Source organism: Nothoprocta perdicaria, unplaced genomic scaffold (assembly GCF_003342845.1).
Source record: "Nothoprocta perdicaria isolate Ctin4 unplaced genomic scaffold, notPer1 scaffold_386, whole genome shotgun sequence".
NCBI lineage: Eukaryota > Metazoa > Chordata > Aves > Tinamiformes > Tinamidae > Nothoprocta > Nothoprocta perdicaria.
In genome coordinates this window covers 95,115-116,051 of record NW_020455628.1, presented here as the reverse complement: position 1 = coordinate 116,051, position 20,937 = coordinate 95,115, and the positions used below count along the sequence as shown (strand labels likewise).

General features: G+C 42.3%; 1 protein-coding gene across 1 annotated transcript; it reads left to right on the top strand.

Moving 5' to 3' along the window:
* Window positions 1-9,954: 9,954 nt before the first annotated feature.
* On the top strand, window positions 9,955-18,982 carry MFAP5 (microfibril associated protein 5). Its single transcript, XM_026044827.1, has 9 exons — window positions 9,955-10,105; window positions 10,508-10,570; window positions 13,308-13,355; window positions 14,518-14,553; window positions 15,935-15,970; window positions 16,726-16,761; window positions 17,443-17,530; window positions 17,966-18,039; window positions 18,619-18,982. Exons 2-9 carry the CDS (start codon window positions 10,510-10,512, stop codon window positions 18,738-18,740), a joined length of 501 nt encoding a protein of 166 aa, XP_025900612.1. The 5' UTR covers window positions 9,955-10,105; window positions 10,508-10,509; the 3' UTR covers window positions 18,741-18,982.
* Window positions 18,983-20,937: the final 1,955 nt, after the last annotated feature.

Genomic DNA, 20,937 nt, shown 5'->3' with positions numbered 1-20,937 from the left:
CCCTAGTGGCTTCTGATTGATGCTGTTGCAGTGATGCCCTAAGATCTCTGTGCATGTCAGGGGACTCTGATGCAGCCACAGGGTGGCTAGACTTCACAGGCACTGCTTTCCTGCATGGGAAGGGATTGATAACCATCTGCCTTTCAAGCTGAAGAGCTTCATGGGAGAAGGTTAAAGCATCACTGAGTTTCTCCTGGTTGTTCTGGTGTTTTACATCACTGTCTGACAATGGGATCAGAACTCGTGGGATGGTGTTCCAGGGAATATGTTTTTTAAAGGCTTTTTTTTTTTTTTTTTTTTTAAATGCAGTTTCTCTAATAACATATGCTACCAGCAAGCCCAGTTACATATCCACTGCCCTTTTCCACTTGCCTTCATTAGACAGATGGAGGAGATGAAGGAGCAGATGAATGCAACTCAGATTCTCTCCTCTGCTTGCAGGGATTGTCCCCATTACGGTAGCCATGGGTAGGGCACTCTTTGGAGTGTAAACCCACGTCAGGGAGAAAGGAGAGGAGCCTGAGGTGTCTTGCAGAGAGAACTAGTCCAGCGTGGCTGGAAACTGGTGCGGTTGCAATGGCAGGATGGGATGGGGGAAGCAGGGAGGAAGCAATAGCCGGAGGGAGGGAGTGCGAGTGAAGCCTCAGACTGTTGTAGGAAGCGGGACGAGGGGAGAAGTCGCTCTAGGAGGTTGCAGGGGTCAGGCAACTTGTTGGGGGCTGTTAAGGTGGCTGCCAGGCACACACCTCTCCTCATCCTCCACTCCCCCTGTTCACCCTCTGTGCCTTTATAGGGCACCTCCCTCTTAACCGTCAAGCAAAACACGACCAGGGCCTTCTTCCCTATGGTCTTTGTCATTTGGATCCAAGCAACAGGCGTGTAAGGAGGGGTATATTGCATATTGTGCGCTGTCATATAATTTAGTTGGTGGAAAGTTAAGCCTGAGGGGAAAATCTGCAAGAGCAGCTGCAACGGAAGGAGGGGTGGACTTGGGAAAGATTGAGAGAAAGATGGTAAAAAAAGGAGAAGGAGAAAGGAAGCTAGATGGAAATTAAAAAAAAAAAATTGAGAAAAATCAGGATAATGAGGAAGAAACAGATGGAGAGATGAAGAGAAAACAAGAAATACAGAAAGAAGAGCAGTATTGAAGGTGACAAAGGCAAGTGATGTTTCAGACTTGCAATTGGTGCAGTGGGGAAAAGGTGCTGCATGTTCCTCAAAAGAGAAGGGGCGCATTCTGCTTGGTACAATTCACAGGCAATAGAGCTGCCGCAGCCAGACACTGCCCGTGTCCCTACTGCCACCCCCAGCATCAGAGGTGCTGATGGACTTCACTTCTGTGCCCAAGTCATGCTGTTGTTACCCTTCAGAGAGCAGTGAGACTGAAGTATTCCTTGTTTGACCCTTTACATGTTTCTGCATCTCTGACACTGACTTCATTGTTATAGCTCCAGAAAGAAATTCAAATTATAAAAATGGTCATATCTTTTTTTTTATCATTCTTATACCTCTTAAGGCTTCCCTCCTCCCCCCCCCCCCCTCCTCTCCCTCTCTCTCTTTCCCGAGTGCTTCTCCATTTTCCCATCTCCCCGGTGCCCCTGTGACAGCCTTGCCCGTACTGCTCCAGCTGCTGTGTGTGGTGTTTTTCTTGGCTCAGCCTCCCTCAGAGCCTGGCGCTCCAGTCTGTTCGGTTAGAATCGGAATGATGCAGTCGGCATAAACATACCCCCTCCCAGACACCCCCCCTCCCGCCCCACTTCCCCATTTTTTACTCCTCCTTCTATTTTGATCAGGCCACACTAAATCCTTCCTGCCCTGACGCTGGCAATGTGTCTCCTCCTTTCCCCATCCCTCCCCGCTCCTCTCCCTGCGGTGCTCCCAGCTCTCACTGCAGTGCAATCCATCACTCCCAGCCAAGGTCTTCATGAAAGGGGAGAGGGAAGCCTGGGCTCCGTGTGAGGAGGGGGGGTTGTCAGGGAGGGCAGCTCTCTCTTCCGCGAAGAAGTAAGAAAAGCTCTCGGAATACAGACCCTTCTGGAATTGAAACCTTCTGTCTGCTTCTAGCTGTTTTGTTTGTTCATTTAGCTATTTAGTCTCTTTGTTTTCATAGAAAAAAAAAAAAACATTTCTGCCAACATTCCAGTGAAGGTGACTGAGAGGAAACCGGGGAGACGGAGAGAAAGCCAGAGACACAGAAGCTTATGCAGAAAGAGAAACCAGGAGAAAGAAAAGCACGAGGGGGAAATACATATACAGAAGAGAAGAGATACAGAGGAAGAAATGCAGAAATAAAGGGGGTGAGGGGCACGGTTGCAGATAAAAACAGACTATACGGAGAGAAAAAAAAAAAAAAAAGAAAGAAAAGAAAGAAACAGGGAGGAATACCAGAGATGGCAGATGGGGAAAGGGAGAACTGAAGATGACTGCAGTAAATAGCTGCTGCAGACTGGCTAAAGAGATTGATAAAGAGAAAAAAAATAATGTTTATATGTTTTAACAAGCAAAGCTTGCACGTTTTGATCTGGATGTAAATACTGTATACAGCTACATGGAAATGAAGCTCCAGTGCCTTTTTATTCTAACAGTTTCAAATCAGGAAATTGTGAGTGAACCATTAAGTTATTGTTTATAAAAATATATCTGCTTTCTCCCTTCTCTGCATTTCTGTGAGCTTATCAGGGCAGATGCATTGGTGGGTAAAACCAAGAAATTACCAGAATAATATCAAACTAGATATTTTAGCTACCAAGTATTATCACCCTTTTACAGACACTCTGCAAAGGTACTGTTTATCTTGGTGCAGAATGATCTGCATTTGGTGCATTTGGTGATTAAGATGTTTTCATCTCTTTCAAAATGTGATGAGCTAAATCAGTATAGACCCTTTAAATACATGCATATCACATTGGGACAGATTTTCATTAATATCATTTGCCTTGGTTTCAATCTGCTGTCAGATCAGAACAGTAAGTGACTATTCATGGGGAAAGGCAGAAGAAAATTAGAGTAATCTGGTCAAAGTCTATTGTACCTACAGGACAGACAGAGATTTATACCAATGTAGTTGCAATAACGCCTGCAATCTTTGTTCAGATTCCTCTGATGTCAACTGTAGAAAACATCACTGAAGATTTAAAAGATAAGTCCCTGTGGAGGGACAGGAAACAGAGGGATAAAAAGCTGAAAGGTGGTGCTTTTTAGTTCTTTTCCCACAATATAAACTCTTATCCATTTGTCTCCTAACACACAGAATCATTTGCATTTCTTTGTAGATAGCTGCTCAGTACAATTGCCCTTCACCTTTCTTATATTTTTCAGAAGAAAGATAACAATTGTCAGTGTTAGCACCAAGGACTTCAGCAGTTTGCACATTTTAGAAGTGCTGGAAATTCCCTGTTTGCTCTTTAGAAGCTTGTAGGAATATCTTTTTTTTTTTTTTTTAATTTTATTTTTTTTCTCATTATTGTTGTCTAAAACTGATCATATAATGTTGCCAATCCATCCCCATTCTCTTTATGCCTTCATCTACCTCCTTCTAGTGCAATTTTTAACTGAAAGAATATGCCTGGTTCAAGTATTGCTAGCTTCTATGAGTTGATCACACCTTGTACTTCCCTGAAATCTATTAGAATCATTAGGCTTTGTGAGAATCACAGAACTAAGTACACTTCAGAAATTCAAAATCATAAAGTCAGAATAGCCTATTCAGAATGTGATTTTAGAAACTGCTCTGCTGGGGAAGGAAACGGGGGGCATGACTCAATATTTGGAATGCTAGGTCTGGCAAATCTACCAAATTTTGGAGTAGTAACAGGAAATAAAATGGCACAAAAGGCTGAACCTCGGACAAGACAGGGACTGAGGTTATGAGAAATCTCAGATGTGATATTCTCTGTCATATCAAAATGATATCAGAACACTGATATCAGAGATAGCAGTGATATCTCTGTTGTATCTGGTGAACCTGTTTGAGTAGGTTTAAGACATCACTGAGTAGGTTTAAGATTATGTGTGAGCTCATCATTTTGAAACTGGAGCATTCAAAACAGTTCTTTAGCAGAACTTAGATGATTCCATTTATAGTCTGGAGAACTAAATAGGATTACATGCTAGTTTAGTAGTTCAGGTGACAAACTGCAATTCCAGAGAAGGTTCTTTTCTTCTGAATCTGTTGAGGCAGCATTTTATGAGTAAGATGTGGGACAGACAGCTTGGAGTAGTGACTTCTTTAGCCAACTGTGTTTAATACTCCATCATAAAATCACCACACAAAGATGAAAGCTACAGGGTTATGATATCCAGAAGACAAGGGGGAAGGGGAGTAGAACCAGTTATGTCTTAAATTGCTACTGGTATTCAATGTATGGCCTGGGCCTTGTTCACATGTATTGAACTAGTTTTAACTAAAGTATGTATTAAAGTATGTAATAAAGTATGTACAACTATAGTATATATTGAACTAGTTTTAACTAAAGATGGTGCTTCCTCTTGGTCCAAACTCTGCATGGGCACACTTACCTGGAATTACAGGGAGCATTTATGTATTGGTTGAGCCTTAAGTGCTCTTTGAGAGAGCAGTCTTGAAAAAAAGGTCTTTAGAAATGCCATGCTTTAGTTTCAGTTCGGCTGCTTAGAGAAGGGAAGATGACACAAGAATGTGTGAAACAGCCAGGAGGAGTGACCCTAACAGCATGAGGGACCAGAAATGAAATGTAATTGTGATATTCAGAACTGGAGAAAGAAGAGTGAAGGTAACTCTGAAGCAGAGTGGTACAGAAGAAGCAAAATCCTGACAACCACTCACTGCAGGCTTCTTGGCCTTGGGAAGCCAGAATCCTATGGCCGAATATTTCAACACAACAGCAAAGAATACTTGACTCACTGTATGCATACTTAGTTCTTCACGAATATTGCACTGATTTGATGGTGCTGACTATGAATTAATTAATTTCATGCACTCCCTGAGGGCATTTTGCGTCTGCAAGGCTGCCTGCCTTGTTTGCTGATTCGCAAATAAAGAGGTGAAGAATTCCTCGTTCTTGTGTATAGGTAAGACAAAAGAAACATAGTCACTTATTCAGTAGAGGTGGGTCACATCCAGGCTCCCAAACTTTGTGGTGTTCCCACCTCTGCAATGATTTGGATACAAAGTCAGACTTTGTTGTCCCCAAAGTGTATTCTTAACCCAGTGTGTAGAGAGACAATAGACACATGGAGCGGAGATATTTATTTCATATCTCTGCAGAGATGGGTGCCATGTGGTAACTCCACAAAACTAGCACGCCTTTGCTGATCGCCTTTGGTATTTGTTAACACACTTTCTGGAAATACTTTACACAGATCTTTTCATTGATTATATTATGATTGTATCACGTAACAGTTTTGCACTTGCATTATAATGCCTTGGCTAATTATCATAGAGAGTGGAAGGGAAGCAGTAACCCTAATACCATAATATTATCATCTCATTATTAGGATAGGGGAGTGCAAGTTAATAGGCTAATAATCTTTAATGAGCTCTAGGTCATCCTAAGTTGAGTGCCATCCTTGTTTCGTTGACTCATCAGGTTCTTCAGAGGGAAAGACAGATCAGGTCATGAATTCATGTTCCTTCCTTCTGGCAACCTCAGACGCATCAGTGGAACAACTGAGGGATGATGCCAGATCTTAGGTATTTATGGAACCCATTGGCAGTGAGCAGTCATCAGTGGGGGTCCAAAGAAAACTCACTTCATAGCACCAGTTCTATTGAACACCCAGTGCTACACTATTGGAATGATGTATTCAAATGTCTTGCAACAGTTCATTAATTTCTCACCACTCAGATGTAGTTTCACGTCCAGTTACTGAGAGCACATGTGAAGACCAGTGAGAGGAAAAGAGATCAGATGGCTTTCAAATGCTTCTCCTAGGCCTTTACAGATGAAGCACACTGGGGTGACTTGTCTGCTGAGCTGCAGTTGTCCCTGGGGTGAAATGCACCAGGAGATTTTAATTTCCAAGAGGCAGATTTTGTGCCTCATCTAAAACATCACACCACCATTACTACAGCATCCCTGGCAGCATTCAGGGATCAGTGCCAAATTTTTGCTGAATCACACTCTGATCTTCTGATTTATAAAACCTACAGGCACAAGGTCAGTGCAGTTTGGGATGTGTATGTATAGAAGTCTTTCCCTTGCAAGTCACCCATGCTATTTACTGTTGCAGAGTTCTTCACATCATACTATGGCACTGATACTGGATTTTTCAGAAGGAAGAATGATTTATCTTGAGTCATCTGCTGGATCACTGTGGATGTCCCCAAGTCCTCCTTTCCTGGAGAAGAACAACTGCATGTAAAGCAGAAGACAGCAAAGTAAATGAGAAGGGAAGGTGTAGAATAACATTAAATATGGTAATCTCCCAGCAGTGAGGGCCCTCCTGCAATCTTTGTGAATGGGATGGGGATGGTAGAAAAATATCTGATTTTTTTTCTCTCTACCCGAAAAGGCAAGGTGACTAGAAAAGAACGGATGCTGACAAATAGGCAAGCTAGAAGAGCCTTTATGTTAGATTAGGGCCTTCAGACACAGAACTGCACACAGGGAATCCTCCTGAAGGATTCCCTTGGACGAGGTTTCCAGTGCCGATGTGCTGCAGCTCCCTCCAGTGTCCGTAGAGAGCAGGAGCAGCAGGATGCGTCCATTTCTTTCAGTGCCGTTTGCCTGGTATTCATAAAATGCTGAACTGCCCCTCCCTCACCAAGAACTTCCCATCTGCACCAAGCTGTCCAAATGAGAGGTGTGTTGTTAGAATAAGTTTGCATGGAGCAGCCTGGGGAAAACACACACTTGCAGCTTGGGGAAAAAAAAAAAAAAAAAAAAAAGTTTTCAAGTTCAAAAGCGGGAATCTTACCCAGGACCAGAGGTGAATCTTGGAATCTTGCTGTTTGTGTGAGATGGTGATACGCTACCAGGACAAAATGTATGGCATCAATGAAAGTTTCCAGATAAATACATTTCAGGATGGTCTTCATCTGCAGTGTCATAGTTAACCGGTTAAACAGTAACAACGGTTTGAATGACAAGACAGAGGCACAGAGAAAACTAAAACCAAAACCAACCTATGTGGAAAGAGGTAGCCCCGCCTATACATCCGTACAACCTGGACATCAATAAAAAGCCAAGGATCTGAAGGGATTTCTCAAACTGGGAGCAGTTTCCATCAATTCTTTTGTTTGCTTAATTTCTGATTGTCCTCCATGGACTGAGTTTTAGCCAGTCCCTGGAAGTGTGAATGGTGGTGTCTAGATTCAGTAAAACAGGCTGATGGTGCTTCAGTCCTGGACTCTGCTCTGGTGAGCAGGGAAATGCCTAACTTTTCTTCTCCCTCTACCCATCTCTTGCTGCCTTTCAGCACTAGTTTTTTCCCCCTTGAGATTTTGGAGGACCAGAAATGAGAATGAACAGGCAGTGATTTTGTCTTCTCTTGAGCATTGCCATTACCAGCTACACTTAGGTAAGAAAAGCTGGTTAAAGCAGTGTCACATGCAAGTAACACTTTCCAAATTTTCTCATGGTAGCCAAGACATGGTAATGATTTCCTGAGTAACTTTATACTAAAAATTATTGGGTTTTATTCCTAGCCTGCTGTTTCTTGAGAACAAATGAGGGTTACCCAGCTACTGGCATAATGCCAGTATGTGTCATATCTTTCCCTTCCAAGATTTCTGTCTTTCTTTGCTGCATGAGGGAGGGAGATTCGTTCATTTTCTAGCTTCCTCCTCAAATAGCCTTGTCTTCGGGTCCGAGATTGTGACTTGAAGCTCAAAGAAGGGGCAGTGTCCGACTAGTGTCTCCACAGACCCAGAGAACCAGGAGCAACAAGGAGAGGGGAAAAAACCACTAAGAAAGAAACTGGAAATGCTGGAAATGGAGATTCTAGGGCTCTTGGAAGAAGAGTTATATGAGAGAGTAAGTAGTGGCTTGTGAACTTACCACTCCCTCATTCATAAAATGGAGAGTGCTTGGAGCAGCTCAAGGGAGTTTGAAGAGAGGCATAAATTACAGTCCTTGCTCTTGGTCTGTCTTTTCCCTTTCTCAGTTTATATCCTTCCCCTTTTGCAGAAATCGCCCCATGTTCCAATCCCTGCTTGGTGCCTGCATTGACGTGACCCTGATGGCAGGGTGAGCCCTTCCCACAGCCTCCCAGGGCCGTGGCCAGCGAGGGAGGATACGCAGCAGCCTCCTTCCTGGCGCCTGCCCGCCCGTGGGCTGATGTCATCACCCCTGCTGCCAGCTGATGGGCTCTCTGCCAGGCCCTCCATCTGTCTGCGATCCATGGAAAGATTGTGTCTTCCTTCTATGCTTTTTTTTTTTTTTTTTTTTGGTTTCTGTTATTTATCCAGGCCTATTTTCTCTCTTCTTTTACTCTCTCCTTGTAATACATCTGTTACCACTTAGGACTTCAACTTGCTTTGCACCTCTCGCTTAGCTGGAGTCTCATTGCAGTCACAGGGACAGAACTCTGTCTTTCCCACTCTGAAAAGCTGAGTTCTGACTATTTGTATAACAGGGACCCCAACACCAAGTACAAGATAATCCCGTTGCAGTAAAGGGCGGTGGGGCATGTCCATTCTCTCTGTTCATTAAACACACTGTCCCCACCCATTGTTCTGGCACTAAATCCTGTTCCATGGATGATTTTGAATTCCTCCTGCGCGGCATCACTTGCAGCACATACTGGACTAGGCTGTCTCTGGAGTTATACAATCCAATAGGATTTTAGGGGAAAGGCTAGAATTCGCTCTGTCACCATGGCAAACTGAATCAAATTATGATGTGCCCAAGCCCTCAAGTATTTCTGGAAATAAAAGAGATTTTGCATTTGGCAGGATCAAGAGAAGTGCTGGGGGCAAGGATGAAGAAAAATGAAGGGAACAGCAGCAGAAAAAGATGCAAAAAGATTTATAGAGGAGAAAGCAGAGACAGTAGAGAAAAAAAAAGATAGAATGTAAGACTGACAAAAAGTATTTAGATGGAAAGAGTAAAGATTAAGTGCATTTCAAGCCTAAACTTGTCAGTCATGCATGTGGTTCACATACAAGCACAAGCTATTATGGCCAAGCTCTAGAGCACTCTAGACATGGGAAATCTGAGCACTTTATACTTTTCTAAAGCATGAAGTCTTGGTCCCAAAGAGTAGCCAGCCTAAGGTTCACCAGTAAAATATGAAGTTCACAGTCATAGGGCTCAACATGGTACCTGATCTTCAGAGAAATGGAGATATAGTAAGAAGTTGTATGACATTCCCCATGAACTGACTCAGATTGATAATGGCAAGGTTACTAACTCAAAGTGCTACAACTAGTCTAGCTATAACACCCCTTTTCATCTTTAGGTAGAAGAGAGAGGGGTTTTTTTCCTTTTTTTTTTTTAGGGGCACAGTTTTTTGTTTTTCTTTTTAAAGGCATTGCTCAGAAAGAGTGCTGCAATTTCTCCAAATTGGTGGTGGGAAGGCTGTTCTCAAATGCATAGTACTGGAAAACTTCACATTCTTTAGGAAAGAAATGGTACAAGCTCTGCAGATTTTCAGTGTGTAAGAGAAATGGGAAAATAGGGATAAAAGAGAGCCAAAGGAATGGGGTGTAATTAGGGGCTCAGTGGGAAAAGAAGGGTAGCTGTAGTGATGTAAGTAGAAGAGGGAGAAAGAGAACTGTTTGAGGAAGACAAAATAAAAGAGGAGGCAAATATACAATGTAGACAGAGGAATCCATCCCTGGTCCTGGACCATCCTGAGGGAATGGGAGGAGCAGGCTCCTTTTGGATTATAATAAACTCTGGAATGAGGGTGTGGGCAGCTGCTCCTCACCCCCTCCCCCCTCATTCCATTTGCATGATGACACAACATCCCACCACTTCATTGCCTTCTTCTTTTCCTTTTCTTTCTTTTTCTTTTTTTCTTTTTTTTTTTTTTTTCCCTCAAATTGTATTTTGAAGTCAACTGAAAGAACGTTTTCTGGGAGTGGCTGTATATGATATACCCAGTGGCCAAAGTGAGGAGAACAGCTGAAGGGGGAAGACAGAGCGTCTGCTGCTGAAAGGAGCAAAGACTGAAGGCTGCAGTAAGTGATTGGAAATCCGTCCATTCTCTCACCATTGCTCGGAATAAGCTAAAAGGAGAAGACAGTGGAGGGAGATAACAAAGGGGAATATTTCTTTGTGTTCTGGGAGGGGGACTGGGGAGTCTTTAGCCACATGGCTGAGAAAAAGGATGGAGACAGGGAAGCAAAATGTCTAAAGAAAGGAGGTGCTAAGAGAAACAAGGCATTTGGCGTTCTATGTTCAGTTTAAAATGTTTTAGCAGCAGCTGGAAAACTGGCAAAATTACAAGAAAGCTAGGTGGGAGGGAATCTGGGAAGAGCAAAATTTCCAAGGAGGGAAATGAAGGCAGAGGGCAAAAAGTGGTTTTGGGCTACAGCGCCCGCACCTCAACTTTCCTCTGACTTCTGTCCTCCCCTCCACAGGGATGAAGACCTCTGGAACTTGTATACTGCTGTGTCTCTTATCACTTTCTTTGTCCCCATCTGGTGAGTTCTTACTTCAAGGAGAGGATTTCTTCCTCATCCTGGCCCCCTTGGAGTTCTCTGCAGAGACTGAAGTGCAATGACCTAGGGAGAAAGACACATACATGTAGATGTAGAGGAAAAACTGAACAGGAAACTAATGGTGGAGATAGAGCTACGTGGAAGAGTTTGGGAAGCTGGGACTGGTTCCTTTATGTGCCTGCATATAGGCAGTATACAGCAGAGGTCACAGTAGACCGAGGTCTAAGGTTTGCACAGCAGAGATTAGGTAAGTGAAATAGCCAGAGTCAGATTGAGAAAGTGTGTTAGCTGTGGTTTGTGATTATTAGAGTTTGTGCTGTACTTCACATAGCTGACAGCCCGTGTTTCTGTGATCTGAGGAGCACTTCCAGTGCTTCACATAACCTTTTATATTCTAGTTGTGAAACACCTGCTGTCACTAACAGTTCCTGTTGAGATGCCTCCAATTCCAGGCCATTCAGTTGCCAAAGGATTTTGAAGTACTTTATATAGTTGTTTGGACAAACTTAAGCTCAGGAGTCTAGACCTTTCTTTGCTTTTGTTGTTACTGTTCTGTTTTATTGCTTCACATCTTTTCTTGAAATTTCTTCATTGAAAATTTAGGAGGATTCAAATTTACAGAAGAAAACAAAATGAGAGGATAGCATCAGACATTAGAAACATATTGGTCAGGATAAAGAACAAAAGAGAAATTATTCAAATGAATAGAGATAGTTCCACCCAGAGAAGGCTGTAAGAAACAGATGACTGCACCTATTACATTCAAATCACAGTATGTCAATCTACTCCTCTCAGTCCTTCCCTATACTGAAATAGTTGTCACCAGATGGACCTCTTCTGTTCTTCAGTGACTGCTTGGATCTGAGATTTAGCTGAAACCTGTTCATATTCCCAATTGCACTATTTTTTTCCCCGTAAACATGCATAATTATTACCACAAAGAGTATATCATGTTTGTGACTGTGAAGGAGGGATGGGAGCCATCCAAGATATGATCTTGTAGGTGGCCTACAAAGTTACAGGGAAGAAAAAAAAAAAGTTACTAGTCTTCCTGATGCATAAAGAAGACCTGAAAAGAAGATTTCTTGTTGTGTGTGTGTATTTTTCCAGTTGTTCTAAGGTTTGTTATTTTTGTTTTAACATGAAAATAGCAACAAAATAAGAGGAATCACCAATTTGTCTCTCATGATCTCTTTTGCTATTTGTCTAGTTATAGATTTGATGAATTAGGGTGGTAGCTTTTTAAGACAAGGGTGAAGTTAGTGCAGCTTGGACAATAAAATCCTTCCTCCCGCATGTTTAAAAGATATCATAATTGGGTGCTTGAGCAAATACAAGTTGAAGTGTTTCAAAGTCTGGTGAGAAATTCACTTTTTTTTTTCCCCTTTTTTTCCCCTCTTTTCTCACATGCAGAGGTTACACTTCTTTGTGGCCTGTCTTTTAAAAATTGAACTAGTTTTCCAATTCTTGGACATGAACAAGGCCAGTAAGACCTAGCTTTTTAATGTTAGAAAAGGTTTCGAAGTTAGAATTTGAATCCTTCCTCCTGTATCAGAAACAAACTAAGAACATTCTCATTTTTCCTCTCTGAATGTTGCCATTAAGAGATTAGCTGGAACAGGAAAAGTTTGGGACTGCACTACACTGTGTGCTTAAGTTATTAGGCATGTCTGGCTCTCCCTGGCCAGCAGCTGAGCCCTTGCTGGCAGCTGGGTGAGGAAAGGAATAGCAAGGTGTTGTAATGCTGCAGAGTGGGACTGTGCAGGGATCCCAAGTGTATTTCTGCTGCCTGCAAGTATCTGCTCTTGGAATAAAGAAAAACTAAGGTTTTAAAACTCATATAATATTTACTCTTGTTGTTTCCACTAACAACAGAAAGCTAAAGGCTGAATTCATAAGACACAGCAGTGTGTACTGTATTTTGAGCTGGTCCTGCACACAGCTCTGCAGCATTCCAGATCACCAGTCCTTTCCTGCCAACTCTTTCCTTTATCCCACCTCCAGTTATGTAGACATTTCCCTTCCCTGTGGCTAGCAGGAAATATTTTCTTATTCCTGGCTGCTGGAGGAACAGTCTTCATATTTGAACAAATGAACAGTCTGTCTCAGTTTCAATTCCTCCCTCTTCACACAGAATGCACAGCAAAAACTTCATCATTCTCCCTCTCCTGTTGAACCAAGGGTGTGGAAACAGAAAGCTCTTCCTCGCAGTGTCCCATAACCAGGGAGGATGGTGGAATAGCTGATGATTTGTGTAAGGAGCTACAAAATCTGCAATTTCTTTCCTACTATGCCAGTGGCTCTGTGACCTTAAGTAAACAATTTCCATGATTCAATTTCCTCTTTTATAAAATAGAGGTAGTGATTTTGATGAATCTCCAGAGCAGAGAGACAAGGGGTAAATGTTTTTCAAAATGTATCAAATGGTGTTGCAGAAATGGAAATTCTGGAAGCAGACTTGGAGACACTAAAATTTCATGCCTCTGCCTGGCCTTGGACCTTGGCAGAAGCAGCAGGGATAGAGCCTTGAGCCACTGCATCCAAAAGCCTTTAAAGAACAAATCCTGCTGACAGTGGAGGGTGAAGTGGAGAGCATCTCTCCCTTCAGCAGAGGGCAGTGGTGTCTCCTGGAAAGACAAGCATCTCACAACACTTCCAGCCTGTAGAAATACATCTCTATGCCTTTTCATCACTCATTTCTATTTCTCTTCTCTTGCAGACTGGTATCCATGGGCAGTACACGGGCAAGAACCAGAATCCATAACTGGCAAGTATTACAGGAGTGTTAGTCCTAAGCATTTGCTCATATGATCCAGGTGTCCCTTATAATTACAACCTGTTTCATTGCAAATGCTGTTATTTGCTTCTTTGCCTCTGCCACTGTGAGGTTGTCTTTTAGCCCTTTAAGGCAACTTGCTAAGTACTGTAAGCTGGTTACAAATAGTTCACTAGTATTGAAGTCCGGGGTAAAGAGTCCCTGGAGTACAGAGAATTTCACAAAGTTATATTCACAGCAAAGGTTTGTGGGAGACCCATGAGGGCTGATAATTCATTAGCTGTAATAAATCAGGGCAACTTTTCTGATGCTCAGGAAAATACTGAGCAAAAGAGTGTACAAATGGTAGGGTTCTCTAACAGGAAGGCTGCTGACAAAGGGCATTTTGAGAACTTGCCTAACTGTATTGTTGAGGGTGAATCACTTTATCCCTATGGGGCTTTTTGGCTTTTTTTTTTTTTTTTTTTTTTTCATTTCTATGACATGATAAGACAAATATGTTTTTGCACCAGGCTTCAGTACCCAGAGGAGCCACAAGGGCCTGCTTTTAATTCACACTGAAGCTATTGGCTTAGCCATCAAATATCTCAGGTACAGTCCTGTCACATGAAATGTGTGGGATTCCCAGGAAAATTGTTCAGCAGCTGCAACCAGTCAAAAACATATCCACAGACCCTCCCTTCACACTTTATCCCTCTATCACACCCCCCCACACACACACCAGTTTTGCTATCTATTACTTTTCAGAGGAAACGCTGACATGTCTTTGCAGTTACAGCAAGGTTCTGGATTTTTCTCCTTTCTTCTCTACAGTGTCAGCTGTCTGCCATCATCCTGCAGGAGGCATCAGTGCCTTGCTTTCAGTTTCATGGCAAGCTGGCCATGGCGGTCATGTCCAAGAAGTCAGAATATGAATCCAGAGTTCAATAATACAATATGCATCAGTAAAGAAATCCAATCCCAGACCAGTCATTGATGAGGGGCATAAATCTGAGTGAGAGAGGGGCACTATCTATTTATACATTAACTGACCTGGATCACACTGTTGCATAAGCCTGGCATGGCCGGCAAGATGATTCAGGCTATGTATGGTTAGCAATGCAAAGGGTACAAACTCCTGGCATGCTCTTTCAGGACATTCTGTCTTTTCTAGATGATCCTAGCACTGACTTGCTCATCAGCACCTCAGGTAAGTTCATATGTCAGCAACTTCAGGCTTTTTTTCTTTTTTTTTTTTTTCCCTGTTCACCTTTACTCTCACCTGTATAGTTCCAGGAAATATTCGTTGTGCTCAGAAAGCCCTCTTTCCTTCCTCTGACATCTAACAGTACTCTTCCAGGATCCACAACTATTTGGAGTTCCTGTCTGTGCTCCACAGAGGGAGATGAATTATGGGTAGATAACAATGTGTTCTCCGAGTAAATGCCAGTCTCACTTGGTTCTCTGAAGATGCTTGCATTGTAGAAAAACATCAAGTGTGAAGGTTATACATTCTTAACTTTCAGAGGAGTTTGGAGGAAGAGACCAAATGACAAAGGGTAAATAATGCATGGGTTCATATCTTACAGGGACACATCACAGGAATTGATAGAGTGTATGCTCTTACCAGGTGTGCTTATCCTACTAGGCTCACAGTGGGTAATGCAGGAGATGGCCAGAGACTCAAAAAGGACCCTCTCTTTTTCTTTGTGACTTCTATTTAGACTCCCCCACTGCTAACCTCTGTGATTGTTTCTCTATCTGCTGGGGCTATGGAATGCAGAGATCAGGCAAAGCAAGGAAAGGGGAGGAAACCTCTGGTCATTTGATTTGGGGAGTCGTACATTAGTTCAAAAGACAAAGGAAATGAAGCAATACTAGGCTGTTACTGGGAAGTGTGCTGTGTTAGGAGATCTGAGAAGGATGTCCCATTCTCCTAGACAGTACAGACCCATGACCTCTCTTTTGCTCTGTGACTGTGCTCATCAGCTAGTTGGATGATTGTCACCAGCCAGTAACTGTCACAGGTGCATGGGGGACTGCTTGGTACTGGAGTAGAAAAGTTGAAGCATAATAATATGTACACATAAGGTATGTTCTTCCTGAAGGGAAATGACAGTAAGCTATGTGAATCTTTTCGGTGTGTGAGGCCTGCCAGTCTATAAAAGGATAGCTAAAGGCCTTTTGTGTCCTGACCAAACTGACTGTGGATAACTTTCATCTAAATCTGAAAAATGTGAAGGAGAAAAAGAAAGGAAAGGCTAAATGTAACAGCCTGAGCCTTGACAACAGACTCAGGCTTTGAAATGCTTTTTGTAGAACGATCAAGAAGAAACTCCTCATCTTGAGCATATGCTGTGAGACCCATATCTGCCCTACAGCAGCCCCCAACTTGAGGACATCCAGGATATTCACAGGGAAAGCATACTGTTATTTTGACAAGTCAAATAGATGCCGTAGATTCTAATGATGTTTTGAAAAACATGTGGGATAGCTGCAGATCAGGAATGAAGAGCAAATGGCAAAACTGTGGGAAGGGGAAGAGTCTGAAAACTCAAATCAAGATCTTTCAAAATCTTGTCTTTCTCCAGCTGCAGCTGTAACACCGCCTGTCCTTCTTAGCCCTGGTGAGTCTATTCGCAGTCCATAGCGGAATAACTTGGGTTCTCCTTCTTTCTCCTCACCTGATCTCTTGCACAGTTCGAATCTTACCTTCCCCTACTGCCCCCAAATGAAACCTGGAATTCTCAAATACTGTCTTTCTCTATGCTCATATGTTTTCTCTGTGATTCTGGTTAACATCCTGATACATGAACAAGAGAAGTACAAGTCCATTTAAAGTTGATGAGAACTTGTGTCTGACAGGTAAGTAACAAAACATACTCTTTTACTTTGGTACAGATGGGTTGTTTTGTTAGAAGGAACAATGAATCAACTTCCTTTTGTCCCGGTGACATGGACACTAAAGGAACAGTACGTCCATTGATGCCGTTTCTTAAAGAACTCATTGTTCCCTAGAAAGAGTGAGTTAGGCTTCTTCCCTACTCGTCTAATTGGGAGTTACAGCTGCCAAGGACTATTATCCAACCTTTTGCTTTCTAACTAAAGATTCCCTTACAAGCAGAGTGTAATGCTGAGCAAGGAATGGTAACACTTTATAGCAAAGCTTGCCAGATTTTTAGCATTGTTGGCTAGATAGCTATCACCAGAATCATACTGAGTTTGTACCTTCTTTCACTGTTTCATGTTAACAATGTTTCCATCTCAGAAATTACAATGGAGGGCTCTTGAAAGAGCTTTCCAGTTATTTGTTTCAAATAAACTGATATATAGGAAGGAATAAAGGTAAATCATCCTAACTTTGTGATTGTGTGTCTTCCAGTTCAGTCTGACACTGAAGCCACAACAGCTGCATCAGGTACATTTAAGTTTGCTTCTCACAGCTCCTTCCCAACTGCGCTTTCACCTACACTGTTACCTCTGTAGTCTGGTGCCCTCTGAGGCCCACTGGAAAATTCACTTCATCCCATTCCTTGAATTAAAAAGGGAAAATGAGAACAGTGGAAACTAAAGTCTTCCACCAGGCAGCATGTCTAGGGTGACAGGCAGACCACCAGACCAGACACACCTGGCCAAAGTCCAGTCATTGTCAGTGGCCAAGAGGCAGCATATCTGAGGGAAATGCAAGAAACCCTGTCGTAGATCTATGGGTTTGATTGCCAGCAAAAGAGAACTGGATTTGTGTCCTGATGCATGAGATTGCAGAACCATTGGAACATGTGTTTAAATATATGACTACAAATTGCATGTAGATTATTTATATCTATCCCTTTGAAGCATGTTTCTCCTTTATTAAGGATTTTCCCCAGGCTAGTTTTGCCTCTTACTTAAGGTCCTCTTATTTTTGTCTTATGAAGCAAGGGGCTCAGAAATTTCTGCCTTTTTTTTTGTTGTTTTTCTCTAAAATATCCACATCCTTCACAAGGAAATGGAAAATAGAAGCAAAGTACTGCCCTCCAGACTTCTTCTCAAGGCCTCTATTTTCTGTCAAATTGAGCACACCTGACAATATTGCTTGATTGTACCTTCGTGTTTTCAGATTGTCGGGAAGAGCAGTTCCCTTGCACACGCCTCTATTCTGTTCATAAACCAGTGAAGCAGTGTATCAGCTACCTCTGTGTTACCAGGTAAAAAATCTGCAGTCTCTCAGAAAAGCCATAATTCTCTTCAAACACAACATGTCCAGTTCTGCAATTGTTTCATTTGGAGACTAGAGGTTCTCTCAGGAAACCAGATGGTGTGATGAATCCCATCCTCAGAGTCTCCTTTTAAGGTGATTAATTAATGTAGTATAACAGTGCAGCATCTGTGCAGCACTAAGATTTTGTGATGAATCCTATATTCATTATCATTATTGTTGTCATTTAACACACTTGGATATATCATGAGATCCTCACAAAGACTATCTTTCTATTGACAATAACTTTTTTTGGACAAGATTTCAAGATTTGCCACCTCATAAGTGATATTTACATGTTTATTGACTGCATCCCCTTCTTTGTCTCCTTGGCTATCTGCAACACCCTGTCTTGATTTTGGCGCTCTTCTGGTGATCCCCTCAGTGTGCGTCGCATGTACATAATAAACAAGGAGGTGTGTTCTCGCATTGTCTGCAAGGAGAATGAGGTCATGCAAGGTGAGTAATAGAAAAAGCTAGCCTAGAACAGGTTAGACGAATAGACACATCATCCCCTCCCAATCCATATGCTGTAGATTCCTTAGAATTCATTTGGGGACTTCTAGTGCAATGGAGCCTTACATCAAGTATACATGCCATTAGAAGCACTGGGAGGTAGATACACAGTACTAAGAGCTTTGAGAGCTTGATTCTGCATTGACATTGCTTTATCTTGATCAATTAATGAATCATGTTCTACTAATTCTGAACACACCCTTATTCAAAATTACATTCCTTTGAGGTTAAAGAGTGAGTCTTGTATTTCTGTTCATGACTAAAACCAGGATCCAGTTCAGATTTCTTATGCAGCCCTTGCTGCAGCAATATGTGAGTAATTTTAATGTGTGGTACATTTATAAAGCCCTAAGAACCTGAATAAAGACCTAAGGATTTGTTCACCTCCCTTGTGTGTATGAGGATTCAGCAGTATGACAGCTTCTGTAGATAGAATGATGTACTCCTAGTTATTCTGGTGGTGAAGAGCTTGAAGGAAGGTTTGACTTTCTGTCACCATGTATTTATCTGCTATGTCTTCAGATGAGATCTGTCGCCAGCTGGCTGGCCTTCCTTCTCGACGTCTCCGCCGCTCTGGGCGGCCCCTGAACCTCCCTTGCAGACAGCTCCTGGACCAGCAACGCAGAAGGCGTGATGCTCAGTAAAATACCATGAGTAGAAGAGAAAGGAGAAAAGAGAAATAATCTACTCAGATAATCCACTGTGTATAACCAAGACAAGTCCTGCTTGCCTTTTTTGTTTGTTTTCCCACCATTTTCTTGCTGCTTGGCCTTCCCCCACATCCTCTTCTTCAGGTACTGCACACAGAGTCCCCTTTCTCCTATTCTGTCATGGTAGCTGCTGTTACACACTAAATCTGCTGAGAGTATGTGATGCTGCCTTCTTTTCTCCCAAACTCTCTTCCAGGCTGTGATCAGCTCAACTCCCAGGTGTCCTTTAATAGTGCTGCATCTCCTCTTGCTTTGCCCCTGCAGAGAGACCAGAATGGAGAAAGGATGTAGTCTTATGCCATGGTACAGATGCCCTAAGTTGAGTCTCATGTGGAGAAGCACAAGCCTTTATGCCTTTGGCTTAGGTTAGGCCTAGGCCTCCTGGCCTTGGTCTCTTGCACGGCCTCAGCATGAGTTCTAATATGCTTGATCATTCATAGCCTCTCCAGTCCTCCTGAGCAACTTGAGTTTGTGGTGTGGTAGCACAATGGTAGCTTCCCCTTGTGTCTGCTGGCCTCAGAGAAGTGATAAGATTGGAACTGAGCTGTGCTCAATCCAAAACAAACTTCATTGTCCCTGTACAGCAGCAGATCATTTTTAGCTACCTCTGGGAAGTTCTTTGTCTCAAATCCATTGACTCCCTCACACACAAATGTTAACAAAAAGAGGAATACTGAAAGTAATATGGCATTATATTTTTTCTCAATGTGAAAAGAAGATTATTTTGAAGAAAATGCTTCCTTCCCTCCTTTTTTTTCTACTACAATCTCTCCTTCCTAATGACATTGGTAGAGAACTGGCCTGGTAGAGAACTTTGTTTTCCAGATATACATGCATTTTTGATAGGGAGAGATTTGATAGGGTAAGTGTGGAAGAACCGAGTTGTCTGAAGTTTTTTAATCACTCTGTGACTTACAGTGGCATGGTCACCCATTCTGTGGGGCACCTCAGCTGAGCAGCTTATTAGCTCACTACTGCAGAAGTGAGGCTGGACTCTGTCTGTAGGATCTCTGATGTTTTTCCCAGCTCTGACAGAAAGCCAGTTTGCTAGAATATACACCTAGCCCCTTCATATAATACAACTTGTTGCAGAACTGCTTACCATACAGCTTTATAGGAACAGTGGTCTGCTACACAGAGCCAGAGTAACACAGTGCAGGTGACAGTTTGCTATGCAAAATTCATTTCTTTTGTTGCTGTTGTTTTTTGAGCAAAACAATTCAAGTAAGGGCTTCTCCATCAGAGTTTTGCTATATTGAACAAGAGGCTGTGTTACATCCTCTGTGTAGAGAAAGATACCCCTGTGCAGAGGCAAATTTGTTCTATGTACAGACAAGATTGGCAATAGATAGGCCAAATCTCTCTATATCAATCTATTATATAGGAGAAAGAATTCCAAGTTATGCAATATCTGGAATTCTGTCCTTTACATAGGGGCATAGTGCTCCTACGCAGAAGATGGTGCTGCTCTTGAGCATTTGAAACTCATGAGACTAGGGATGGAGGAGGAGTTTCTCTACACTGGCAATATGCGTATCTCTGTAAAGAGGAGGGCACTTCAAGCTTGATCTCAAAGCCATTCAAGTCACCAGTAGCCACTGACTGCTATGGTGAGAGGCTTGTGGATTTTGTCTGTGTGGAGGAAGCCTGGGTAGAGATAAAATGTTAGGGGAATTAGATTAGACCAAGTCTCCACTCCATAGTTAGAGTTAAATATAAGCATATATAGATATAGATGTATAGCTGTATAACATGGCTATTGTACAGTATATAGAAATTTTATCTTTCATACAGTTTGAAAAATGATTAGAATTTTTTTTCTCCTGCTTGCTTCCAACAGTGATAGCAAGAGGCACTCCTTCTCAGGAGAATACTGTTTTAATGTTACTGTCCATATAATGCACCAAAAATGTTAAAATAAAATTTATTTCCTGCTGTTATTGGCAAGTTTCATGTCTTTGGGTTTATTTGTCTCTAGCTGATTTGACTCCAGCTCGAACCTGTGCTCGAACCTAGCCCAGTTTTGGAATGCCACTCCCCTAGTTTCATCCTGAATCACAGGTCTTTCAGAGAGACTATTATTTTTCCTAGAGTTACAGATACTTGCCCTCAGCAACTTTTTTTTTTTTTT

Coding starts and splice junctions, on each gene's coding strand:
- MFAP5 (XM_026044827.1), top strand. CDS start 10,510: ATGAAGACCTCTGGAACTTGTATACTGCTGTGTCTCTTATCACTTTCT. Junction 10,571..13,307: donor ACTTTCTTTGTCCCCATCTG/GTGAGTTCTTAC, acceptor CTTCTCTTGCAG/ACTGGTATCCATGGGCAGTA. Junction 16,762..17,442: donor AGCCACAACAGCTGCATCAG/GTACATTTAAGT, acceptor TCGTGTTTTCAG/ATTGTCGGGAAGAGCAGTTC.